This window comes from Chrysochloris asiatica, unplaced genomic scaffold (genome assembly GCF_000296735.1).
Source record: "Chrysochloris asiatica unplaced genomic scaffold, ChrAsi1.0 scaffold00003, whole genome shotgun sequence".
Taxonomy (NCBI): domain Eukaryota; kingdom Metazoa; phylum Chordata; class Mammalia; order Afrosoricida; family Chrysochloridae; genus Chrysochloris; species Chrysochloris asiatica.
Window position 1 is genome coordinate 26,691,837 of NW_006408521.1, and position 11,874 is coordinate 26,703,710.

At 36.8% G+C, this 11,874-nt stretch overlaps 1 protein-coding gene across 1 annotated transcript in view; it reads right to left on the reverse strand.

Moving 5' to 3' along the window:
- Positions 1-11,874, reverse strand: part of CHUK (conserved helix-loop-helix ubiquitous kinase) — an 83,712-nt gene that overhangs the window by 33,242 nt on the left and 38,596 nt on the right. The window contains exons 4-11 of the mRNA XM_006831465.1: positions 11,272-11,341; positions 9,924-10,012; positions 8,056-8,145; positions 7,793-7,917; positions 7,512-7,619; positions 6,232-6,367; positions 3,911-4,105; positions 3,349-3,451 (exon numbers count right to left, since the gene is read on the reverse strand). Of these exons, the coding sequence (XP_006831528.1) occupies positions 3,349-3,451; positions 3,911-4,105; positions 6,232-6,367; positions 7,512-7,619; positions 7,793-7,917; positions 8,056-8,145; positions 9,924-10,012; positions 11,272-11,341 (916 nt within the window). The remainder of the gene's footprint in view (positions 1-3,348; positions 3,452-3,910; positions 4,106-6,231; positions 6,368-7,511; positions 7,620-7,792; positions 7,918-8,055; positions 8,146-9,923; positions 10,013-11,271; positions 11,342-11,874) is intronic.

The following is an 11,874-nucleotide window of genomic DNA, read 5'->3' on the forward strand; positions in this document are numbered from 1 at the left end:
TTTGGGTGTTCTTGTGCATTTCCCATCACTTCATATCAGCTGGATGCTTCACTCTCAGCTCTAGCCCTCTGTGGCTATGTCCTTGTTCATGGGCTCAGGTGTCCCCAGGTCTCACCACACTTTGGACCAACCAGCCCTTCATCTTCTCTCTCGTTATCTCCAGGTCAACGGGAGTCTACAGACCATGGTTGAACTCAGCCTATTTCTTCTTTGCTGCCTTTCCCCCTCTTCCACTCACCAGTAGATGCTCATGTGTTCCCTACGACAATTTAAGCAGCAAAATATTTTTACTGAATATAAACCAAAGTATAAAATAAATGAGTTTATACTAATATAAATAAATGATTGGTTAAAATCAATTAATGTGAAAGAAAAGATGAATTTCCCATGCAGAAGAATTCCAAATAAATTATACAGATGCTCTACTCTTGAGGAGGGAAATGTAACTTGTAACTCTTTAAATGTAAGCTGCACATTATAAGCTCCTTCCAGAGTATAAAATGGACAGAAGAGGAAAAGACCAGGTGGTCAGTCACACCACCAGACAGAAATCATGCTGATACTATGTCCCTTTGATACAGAGTTCAAGTCCACCTACCTGAAGGAGAAAAGACCTGGCAATGTGCTCCCGTAAAGATGCTGTTGCTGATATGAAGTGCTGGTGAGTCAATTCTGACCCAGAGCAAGTGGTACAGGGTTTCCGAGAAGCAGTTCTAAAGATTTACAGCCTAGCAAATTCTATGGGGCTGTTGTACTCTGTAACATGGTATTGCTATGGTTTAAAACCAACTTAATAGCACACAGTAACAACTCTCGATATGGTGTGATAAAAATGGTACTTTATCTTTAGTACTTTCTCTAAAAAAACCATAATGTCAATTTAACTCAGGGGTGTCGGGGGAATCACACAAATTCCAATAGAGGGTCATCCTGCAAAATGTATCTGACCAGTACTCCATACAATTGCTAAAGTCATCATAAGTGAGGACAAATCTTTGAAACTATTACATACCCAAGAAAAGTCTAAGAAGATGTAACAACTAGCCATAATGTGGTATTCGAATTGGGATCTTTTATATAAAAAGGGCATGAGGCAAAAACTGAGAAAACAATAAAATATGGACTTCGGTTAATCATAATGTTCAACATTGGTTCAATACTTGTCACAAATGTAGCACAATAATGTAAGATGATAACGATATGGAAACTGTGAGTGGGGGAGATGGGGGTTGTGAGGAATATAACTATGTACTTATCTGCTCAATTTTCCAGTTACTTTTAAAAAATTATAAATACACCAATGTTCACTGTACCACTACTCACAATAGTTAAGACAGAAATAATGTAATGTTAATGACTACTGTTCAACCATAAAAGGAGTGAGATTCTGACTCTTGCTATATAACATGTATTAACATTGATAATATTATGCTGAGTGAAATAAGTCAGTCACAAAAGAACTAATGTTGCAAAATCCCACTTACATGACATATCTAGAATAAGGAAATGCCAAAGTTCAATCATGGTTACCAGGGACAGAGGAACAGTGGGGGTTACTGCTTAAGAAACACTGAGTATCTATTAAGGGTGATGATAAAAACTGGAAATGGATAGTGGTAACGGTTGCACAGCACTGTGAATGAAATTAATGTCACTGAATTATACACATAAAGTGGTGAAAAAACCAAGTTACATATATATTATCTAATTTTTAGAAAAGCCTATTAATAAACAAATTTCATCTAGGGAAGAAGGGATTGACTGGAAAGACAAGAAGCAACTTTCTGAGGTAAAGAAAATTCCTCTTTGAATTATGGTATGGATTGCACAGGTATATACATTTATCAAAATTCACCAAACTACAGAATTTGTGTATTTTGTGTGAACCAATGGCGCTACAGGGTAAGTACTGGGTAGATAGTTTAAACCCAGCACTCCCCAGCTACTCCTCAGAAGCCCTATACTGAGTGAGACTAACTCAGTGGCACTTAGCAATAACAACAAGCCTCAATGTTTAAAGAACTAAAACTAATAAAAAGGTAGCAGAGAGCAAAAACGATATATATTTTATCACCTGTGCCCAATATTAGGAATCCTGGTGTGGCACTGTAGGATAAGCACTGGACTACTAACCACAAGATCAGTGGTTCAAACCCTATACAGAGTGGCCATTAGTTGAAACCAACTCAATGGCACTTAACGACAACAAATGTCCAATATTGTTTTGGAAATACTTGTTTTAAATTCGGCTGAGCATAAATTGACCAAACATTTAACTCCTCCAAAATAATATTGATTTTTACAGGCAAAATTAAAATGTGAACATCAAGTAATATTTATTGGATAAAATAAAGTATCTGAATATACTTAGATAATGATTTAATATAAGAGATTCATTCTCCTATCTGTGAGAGCCCAATACTCAGTAAAATAAAGCCTTCTTTCAAATGAAGGATCTCAGAAAATCTACCTATTGACCTTCCATCAATTTCACCACATCCAGAAACCTCAAGTATGAGAGAGACAGCACAGAAACACCAAAAGTCCACTCCTACTACAGGCAGTCCCAAAGGGAGAAATGAGATCCATTCCTGTCTTTTAAGAATTTGTAAGTAGTCAGACTAGGTGCTTCTGGGTCTTACTTCTTGTTGTTAAGTGCTGTCAAGTCAATTCCTACTCATAGCCACTGTATAGGGTTTCCAAGGAAGGACTAGTGGATTTTAGTAGACCTAGTGGCACTGTGGGTTAGGTGTTAGGCTGCTAACCACAAGGTCAGTTCAAATCCAACAACTACTCTGAGGGAGAAAATTGAGGCTGTCTGTTCCCCATTAAGATTTACAGTCTCAGACACCCTATACAGGGCCACTATGAGTCAGAATCACTTGATGGCCATGGGTTTTGGGGGTTTTAGTGCAAGAAAAGGCTCAAAGACTTTTTATATGGCTAAAAGACTACATGAGCAGCAAGTGAAGGTTATTCTGATGAATTTTTTTGCAAGCAGGGGTTGGATTCCTGGTGTGGTGCTGTAAGATAAGCACAGGACCACAAGGTTGATTTGAACCACAAAGTCGGTGGTTCAAATTCACCAGTCACTGCTTGGAACTCCTATACTGCTCAGAATTGACTCAAGGGCACTTAACAACAACAAGGAGTTGGTTGAATCTTGATTTCAAAGTGAAGGCAACAAGGAGTTGGTTGAAGTGATGGCAAATTTACATAACATTAAAGAAGTTGTCTCTGAGTTGGAGACATTTGTAACCCAGGGACTTCTGTAATTCAGGGACATATAATCATGTTAAAGTATAAAGTAAATTATTTCAGGTTTCAATTCTGCAGTATAATACTTACCAATATAATTTACACAGTCAGATAAACTTCTGGAAGCAAATGGCCCTTCATATACAGTCTTACTTCTATCAAACAAATAAACCATATAGCTATCACAGCCTCTCTGAAAAAGATACAAACAATTAAAATTCTACACAAAGACCCTTGAAAAGTTTAGGTTCTCCAAAGGTTTAAACACCAGATTTCCTATTCTAAAGTACAAATAAACAGATTTATAACCTTGGAAACCCTATGAAGCAGTTCTACTCTGTCCTATAGGATTACTATCAGTTGGAATTAATTGGAGGCAACAGGCTTTAAGTACAAGAAGGAAAAGACAGGAGGAACACAGAACTTGTACCATTAGAAACTCATACAAAGTTCAAAACATCAAATGTTTCATTTCTATCTTGTTAATCTTGCAAAGCAATATGAAAGTAATGAGTAGGATAAAACTAAGAGAATTACAGGATATGCACTACCCCTCAAAGGATCCCAAGCATGTATCCAAAAAATGCACGGTATGCAATCTCTTCATGCAAACAGAGTTCTTATACTCTTAAGTATATCAGAATTTGCTTACAACTCCATCTAGAACACACTGAGAGGCTGGCTTCCGAGGGTCTAGAGAAATTCCCGTCTCTGAAAGCAACTCTTGAGAACCAGTATTTATTCCAGTTTCACGCTCAATACGAGACTGTAGTGAATGGAGACTTTCATCAGGAGGCAATAAAAAAGAAATTATCTTTGCAGAAGTCATATTTAGGATGTGTACTATCTGTATAATAAGAAAAAAGATAAAAGGATTATCAGCGATCACCTGCTGCAATGAAAGGTGCAGTGCTAAACTGAAAGGGGAGTATGAATAAAAGCCATAACTCTGCACTAAATAGGGTTCAACATTCAGGCTGCTAACCTCAAGGTCAGCAATTTGATACTACCAGCCATTCCGCAGGAGAAAGATGAGGCTTTCTGCTCCTGTAAAGATTTACAGCCTCGGAAACCCTATTACAGGGCTGCTATGAGTTGGAACCGACTCCATGGCACACCACCACCACCACCACCACCACCACCACCGTTCTCCAGAGGAAGCACTCCTTTTATAATTACACAATGAAAACTAAGGAGCAGAGTTTAATTTCTACTATAACATGGATTAATTTTAACACATAAAACTAAATCAATACTAAAAATTCTAATTCTAAAAAGCAGAAATATAGTCTGAGAAACATATCCACTTATGAAGTATCTAATAAATATGTAACATTTTGCAAAATATCCCCATCAATTATTCTTTCAACTTCTATTTTGGAATGAGGGAGAAACCAGGGCTCTAAAAAGTTAAATAACTTGTTTGGGATCACACAGCAGAAAGCTGGTAGAGCTTGGCTCTGAAGTCTTTATCTGTCTGACTGTCTGTCCACTGCTTCAAGAAATAATCTTCTAATAGAAGAGCTAGGTCTCATTTTGCCTCAATGTTATCATCATTTTTCAAACAACCACTTCCCAGTGCAGTTAAGTCATCTGCCAAAAGCCCAAAGTTAGATAAGAAAACTACCTCATTCCCCTCACCTAAAGCCCAATAAAGGCACTCTGATAACACAGTGCTTACAAGTCGGACTGCCAACCTCAAGGTCAGCAGTTCATAACTACCAGTGTGGTTCCACAGGAGAAAGATGAGGCTTTTTGCTCCCATAAAGATTTACAGCCTCGGAAACCCTGTGCAGGGTCGCTATGAATCGGAACCAACTCCATGGCACACCATCACTACCACCAAAGCCCAGTAAAGGTAGTCTGACACAAATTAAATGGGTGTGAAATTGAGTCAGGTGAGGCTCTATCCAGGTAAGGAAGGGTAGTCACAAAGTTGAAGGGCAATCTTTTAAACACAACGTGATTTTAAACTCTCTTCCTTCCTCTATCCTTGGATAAAACATGCAAATTAATAGCTCAGTTTCACCATACCTTACACTGTATATGTAAACAATTAAAACTATCTCTGTTCAAATGCTTACAGAAGTAAGAGGATTAGTGCAAAGCCACTAGTATTTTCTTATAAATTCTGAGGTAGATGCTCAAATAAGTGGTGTTACAGAAATATCAAATTGTATTGCTAAAGTGAAATTAATCTTTTCATGTAATTTCCAAATGTCATAACAGGATTGCCAATATTTCTATTAGTAAACTATAAGAGGCTTTCCTTTAATACATAATAATAACCTTTTATAATTTAAAGAGTGAGAAGGACAGGGAAGGGAATCTTCAAAACTAACATGGACATGCAACACAAGTCCACCTCTGAGAGTTTCCATGCCGTAACAGCCTAGACAGATGTCACAAACTGACAGCTACCACTGATAGACACTTACATGAAATAAAAGCTTAACGGCAAAAATTTAAGACAAAACTCTTGCAGTAATTTACTTTACATAGCAGGATTGATGCCAAGCTAGGGCAAGGGATCAAGAAATCCTACTCACAAGAGGCGAGTTGAAAGGAACTAAAAGGGAGAGGAAATACATCTTAAACGCACCCGTATGTTCATTCAGTATTTAGACAGGAGAATAAAAAGGCATCAGAAGATGACATGGGCAGTTCATGTTGCATGGAAAGGGAAGTACATAGGCATAAAAGCCAGGTAAAAGCCTTCCTCACCAAACCAAGTCTAATATGATTAGACCTACAAGAATGAGGTGACAAAGGAAACTCTAAATGATGCTTCAAAGTAATAATCAACAAAGACCACTTAGAAGCAGAGTGAAGAAGGCTTACTAAAGAAATAAAAAACAAAACCTCTATATATTTTTTTTTCCTTAAAGATTATTAAAATATATTTATGCTAATTTTCAAAATAAACTTCAACTTCAATGTAGGTCTCCCAAAATAAACATTATTAAAACTAACCTTCAAATTCAGAATGTGATCCATTAATACAAAGCATCTTGGCTGCTTCGAAACAAGATCAATAGGTCCTCCTCTCTGATGAGGATCCCAATTCAGCATCAACTGTAGCCAGTTTTCCATGAGCTCTACTATTAAACTAAAGAATGCATAAAAATATGGTGGAAATCAAATTTAGATCTTCTAATTTTCCTTTAGTGTCATTAAAAAAAGGTACCAGCAATCCCTGGGTTAAGAATCTCTGACTTACAGACAACAACAACTTGCCCTTAATCAGATTCTGAACTGAGTCTGTCATAGCTGACTAAGTAAAACAGGAACAGACCAGGATTTTTATAATTTGAGTGATTCATCACAGTAACTGGAACAAGAAAAATTATGGGTCACAGCCCTTGAATCAGAGACTCAGAAGAGGTGTAGTGAGAATGAATTACTGACAAGAATGTGAAGAGCCACATACATTCAAAGCAGAGCAGTCGACAAATACCTTTGAAACCCTGCTTAAATGGTACATAAATTTACCGTCAGTTTCAATCAACTGAACTAATTCCTAGTTGCAATAATTCTTTATCACAATAATCTTCAAATGCTGCACATGCAGATTTTAAAAGAATCAAAAAAGCTTCAAAGGCTTCATTCAAGTTTTTTTTTTTTTTTGCACTAAAGTAAGGCTATCAACCATATGCACCTGTTCTGACTGACCTAAAATTCTTAAAGACATTGTTAGGAAAAGATCTCATTTATAACCCAAGAACTGCTTGTAATTTTACTGATTGTCCATTTTCTTTCCTATTACCTGTCTGTACCATTTTATATCTTGTTTTCAAATAGTTCATGGAAAAATAGGGGATAAGCTTTCTCCCTAAAAAAAACCAACAAAAATCGATATTTAAGTTAGTTTATGACAACACCAAGGAGTCCGTTTCCATCCTCCAAGGAACTCACCCAGTTAATTCATTTCTCTGAAAAATCTTTAGCACACAAGACAATCAGTTGAATGGCAGAAGCCCTTTGTTTCCACTAGACCACTAGATGTCTGCTGACCAATACAGCAGTCACAATATTTACATTTACATTTAAAGTAATTAAGAGTAAACAAAATTTAAAATTCAGTTCTTAGTTACATTAGCTACTTTTCACATGCTCATGTGGCTATCACAGATAAAGAACATTCTCATCGTCTAAGAAAGTTTTCCTGGCTAATGTTACTTGAGGAAGACAACTACTCTGTTGTTCTCTTACAAGCCTGCAGAAGGAGGCAGAATACTTCAACTAATACTTACCTACAAAGGCTATTTGGTTGAGGTAAATGGCTACTGAACCGGACTTCTCCTGTCATCTCTTCAGATGCAAATATACACTTTGGATCCTTCTTCTTAATCTTTTCATGCCTATAAAACAATAGCTACCTCAGTTGACAATCTGATTCTGTAAAACAATTAAGATTTCTTACCATTTAAATTTATTCAATTTTAGGTTTAGAAACACAACTATACCTAGCTAGAGAGAAAAAGAAAAAATGTCATTCCCATTAAGCATGGCAAATTTCTTTTCCATTTCTTACCAGGTAAATGGCTGCAGATGATGTAAAAAAGGCCTATATCCAGCAATACATTCAAACACCATGGTACCAAAGCTCCAATAATCAACAGTGGCTGTATAAGGCTTATTCTCAAAAAGCTCTGGGGCCTTAAAAAGAGAAAATGCTTTAAGCACCAATACCATATTTAAAAAGACTATTTTTCGCTACTACATTCATTACCATCAAAATAAGAATGAGAATCTTACACACTTAAATTCAAAGAAACAACACAATATGTGTCTTACCAGATATTGCAGCGTTCCTACAAAAGATGTACATAAACTTCCTTGATCAACATCTTTGGCATATCCCAGATCAATTATCTTATGCAATATCTGCAATATAATAAGGCAACAAACAATTTAAAAGGTTGAAAAATCTATAAAGAGGATGTTGGCAAAGAACTTGGGCTCTGGAATAACAAACATGTTTCAATCATGAGCACCACCGGTTACAGGTCATGTGACCTTGATCAAGTTACTTAATCGGTTTCCTATATAATGGAATTACTAACAGTCCCAACTTCACAGGATTATTAGTAGGGTTCAGTGAAATAGTGAAGGTGAACAACACAGTGCTGGCACACAGTACGAATTAAATGTAGACTGGCTATCAATTTTTAGTTTGATATAGTTAGGATAAGCTTCACCTATTAAACTGGAACACAGAATGGTAACTTCCAAACTTGAAGAACCATCACAAAGTGGATCAAATGTAAATAAGCATCTACCTAACTTCACTTCAAGAATATACTGAAGTTTCTGGAAAAAAATGGCGGATCGGGTGGAAGTGTAGTGACGAGCTCTACCAAGAATAACACAGAATACAGGACCAGGAAGGCTCAGGGAATGGTCCCAGTACTCTGAACCACATATAAAGGAATATTTAGAAGGTTGGAAGACTTACAGCTGGGGAGTTTGTGGCAGAAGCAAGAAATCCATTGCTTCCTGGTTCAGGACGCTCAGCTGCTCCAGGAGCCGCCATTTTGTGTGGGGCCAAGCGGGGAAAGGATCAGAGCAGCCATGGACGCCTGACAGAACCGCAGAGACAGAGTCTAGGAGCGGAGGTCCCTAGGACCATCAAGGGAGAAGAGCAGAGAGCGGGACCCTACCCAGAGAAGCAGTGATGCCTGAAATGAAGCCAGAGATGATGACGTGGAGCGATGGAGCAGCTGGAGACTTTAGATCCAGAGAGGGAGAGCGACTGTGTGCTGAAGACCTGGTGGGTACGGGGGAAGGATTGCATGGAGGGGATTGTAACCATGGCAATGAGACGATATACGATAGAATGAATGTAAAACTAATGTTCTCCCATGTAAACTATCACATAATTCACAATAAAACATTTAAGAAAAAAAGAATATACTGAAATCTTTGGATGCAAAAGAAAGCAGAGATATCTATGCCAAAAACAACAAAGGTTCCTAAGAGAAGATGCATCACCAAAAATCCCATGGCCTCCAAGTGTTACCATCTTCATCAATTAATTAAGTTAAAAGTTAAGACTATTGGCTTTAAGTCTTTATTGAAATGCAACTTGTAAGCTTGAAGCAAGAAAAGTGCTCAAATTATTCTGATAAAAATAAACATTTCAGGAGTTAATTCATACTTTCTAGTTTTTTTTCAAGATGACTTCCTTATGAATCCGAGAAATCAAGGTTTTGAATTTTAATTAAATTTAAGAGCCAGTGTTTGCAGGAAAGAAAATGGTATTTTTAAAAATGCACGTACATTTTTTTTTCTTCTTAAAGCTGCCTCACAATGTGTGTGTGTGTGTGTGTGTGTGTGTGTGTGTGTGTGTGTGTTTGGATGTATTTCTTAAGAATAAACTAATGATGGCTAACAATTTACTCACTACCTACTGTCTGTGCTACATACCATTCTGGAAAAAACAAGTAAACAAGACAAGTGCAGTTCCTTCTCTAAAGGAACTTTACCAGGAGAGACAGAGACAAGACACCTAAACTCACAAATACAGTTCAATGTGGTCAAGGACAGGACAGAAAACGGTTACAAGGCTATGAGTACACAGCAATGGCACCAACGGAAAAGACTGACCACACCAGGATGATTGTGATCAACAGGGAAGGAACATTTCTTTAGGGTTCACCTACCTTCCCACCAACATCCTGAAGAACTATGTTTTCAGGTTTTAGGTCACGATGTATAATTTTGTTTTCATGTAAATAACGAATCCCAGACCCTAAATAAAGTTTAAAACATGTTTACAGGCAATAGAAAATACTGAGTTAAAAAAAAAAATTAATTTCACATTTTGTACAGATCTGCTCTGACACACAAATTTATAAGGACCACCCCTCTAACTAAATGACTAATAATAATGTGAGATGACAGGAATACCAATTTTCTGGTAATATTAATACTTCAGAATTACAATATACACTTCATTTAACTTTGAGAATTAACATTAAAACATACAACTAAGAAAATCCCTATATTTACCACTATAGACTTTTCCTCCCATGTAAATCGCCCTTTTCAACTAGACCTTGGCCCAAAATGACCTAGAAAAGCAGCATAATCACATCATGTAAGGAAACAAAGTTTTGGCTTTTAAACTTCCACAAGGCCCTACCCAAACCAAATCCATTACTGTCAAATCAATTCTAACTCACTGTTAAGTGCCGAAGAGTCAGTTTTGACTCAAAGCGACCCTGTATAAGGTTTCTAAGGCTTTGAATCTTCACAGGGGCAGAAAGTCTCATCTTTATCCTGTGGAGCTTGAACTGATAACCTGTGGTTCGCAGTCCAGTGCTTATCATTTGGAGCCACCACGGTCCCAAAGCAACCCTATAGGACAAGGTAAAATACTCCATAGGGTTTCCAAAGTTGCTAATTTTTATAGAAGCAGACTACATCTTTCACCTGTAGAACAGGTGATCTTTGAATTGTTCATGTTTTGGTTTGCAGCCAAGCACTTTAACCATAGCACCACCAGGGGCCAAGGTATGCCTATTTGGGGGACTATTTCAGAAGCAACTCTAATTAGAAATTTCCACTCCAGTAGCTAACTTTAGAACCTATACCCAAAAGAGATACTATTTCACTATAAAGAAAATATTATGTTAATGGAAGGGGGGAGGAGTGACACACAGAGGAAATGTATGTGTAAAAATTAATTAGATCATTTCACACCATTTTTGTGTCAGCAACTGGAAAATCTAATTGCCAAATAAAGATGCCTAGCCCAAATCAAATTTTTCAAATCTAAAGTATGATTTGCATTAATATTAATATGTTTTCCTGATTTCTTATGTTGTTGTTGTTGTGAAGTGCCGTCGAGTCGGTTCCGACCCATAGATTTCTTATAGCTGTTTAAAAATAAATTTACGCTTTGGGTAGCATACCAAGAATTCTCCTTAATCCCCAAATAGTATGCAGAACCTTCTATAGACCAAAAGGGCATTACATCACAATGGTAATCTCATATGGGTTACATACCTATATCACTAAGTAAAGAAAGTATCTGGCTTTCTTTAAGTCCACAGCAATTTTCCGGTTTGTTAAGTAGCTAAAGAAAAAACCAAGCAGTTTAAAAATGTGTACTATCAATATTACTAAACAACAATAGTTATAGAAGTCAATGCCAATATGCCAATAAAGTATTCAAATGAGAGAATAAGTCATAATAAAAGAAAACAAAAGAGAGAGGAAATGACCAAATCCATCCTGAATACATACAAATCCATTAATCTTGACAAGTCTCATAACAGTACAGATAAACAGAGGAAACTGAACTTGAAAAAGATCTCACAGATATAGATAAAAATAGTCATATGGGAAGATTCAAAATGAAATGTGAAGAAATATACAGAAATATTTTTTATGAACACCTTAAAACAAACACGGACATTTTGATCTCAAGAGTTTCAACACAGTCCTTTCTTGCAAATAAATAAGCAAAAAATATATGCTCTAAAATCAGGGATGGGCAAACTTTTTCTGTAAAATACCAAATAGAAAATACTTCTGGTTTTGCAGGCCATAACAAGGAGCTCTGGTAGCATAGTGGTTACAAATTGGGCTGCGAACCACAAGGTCAGC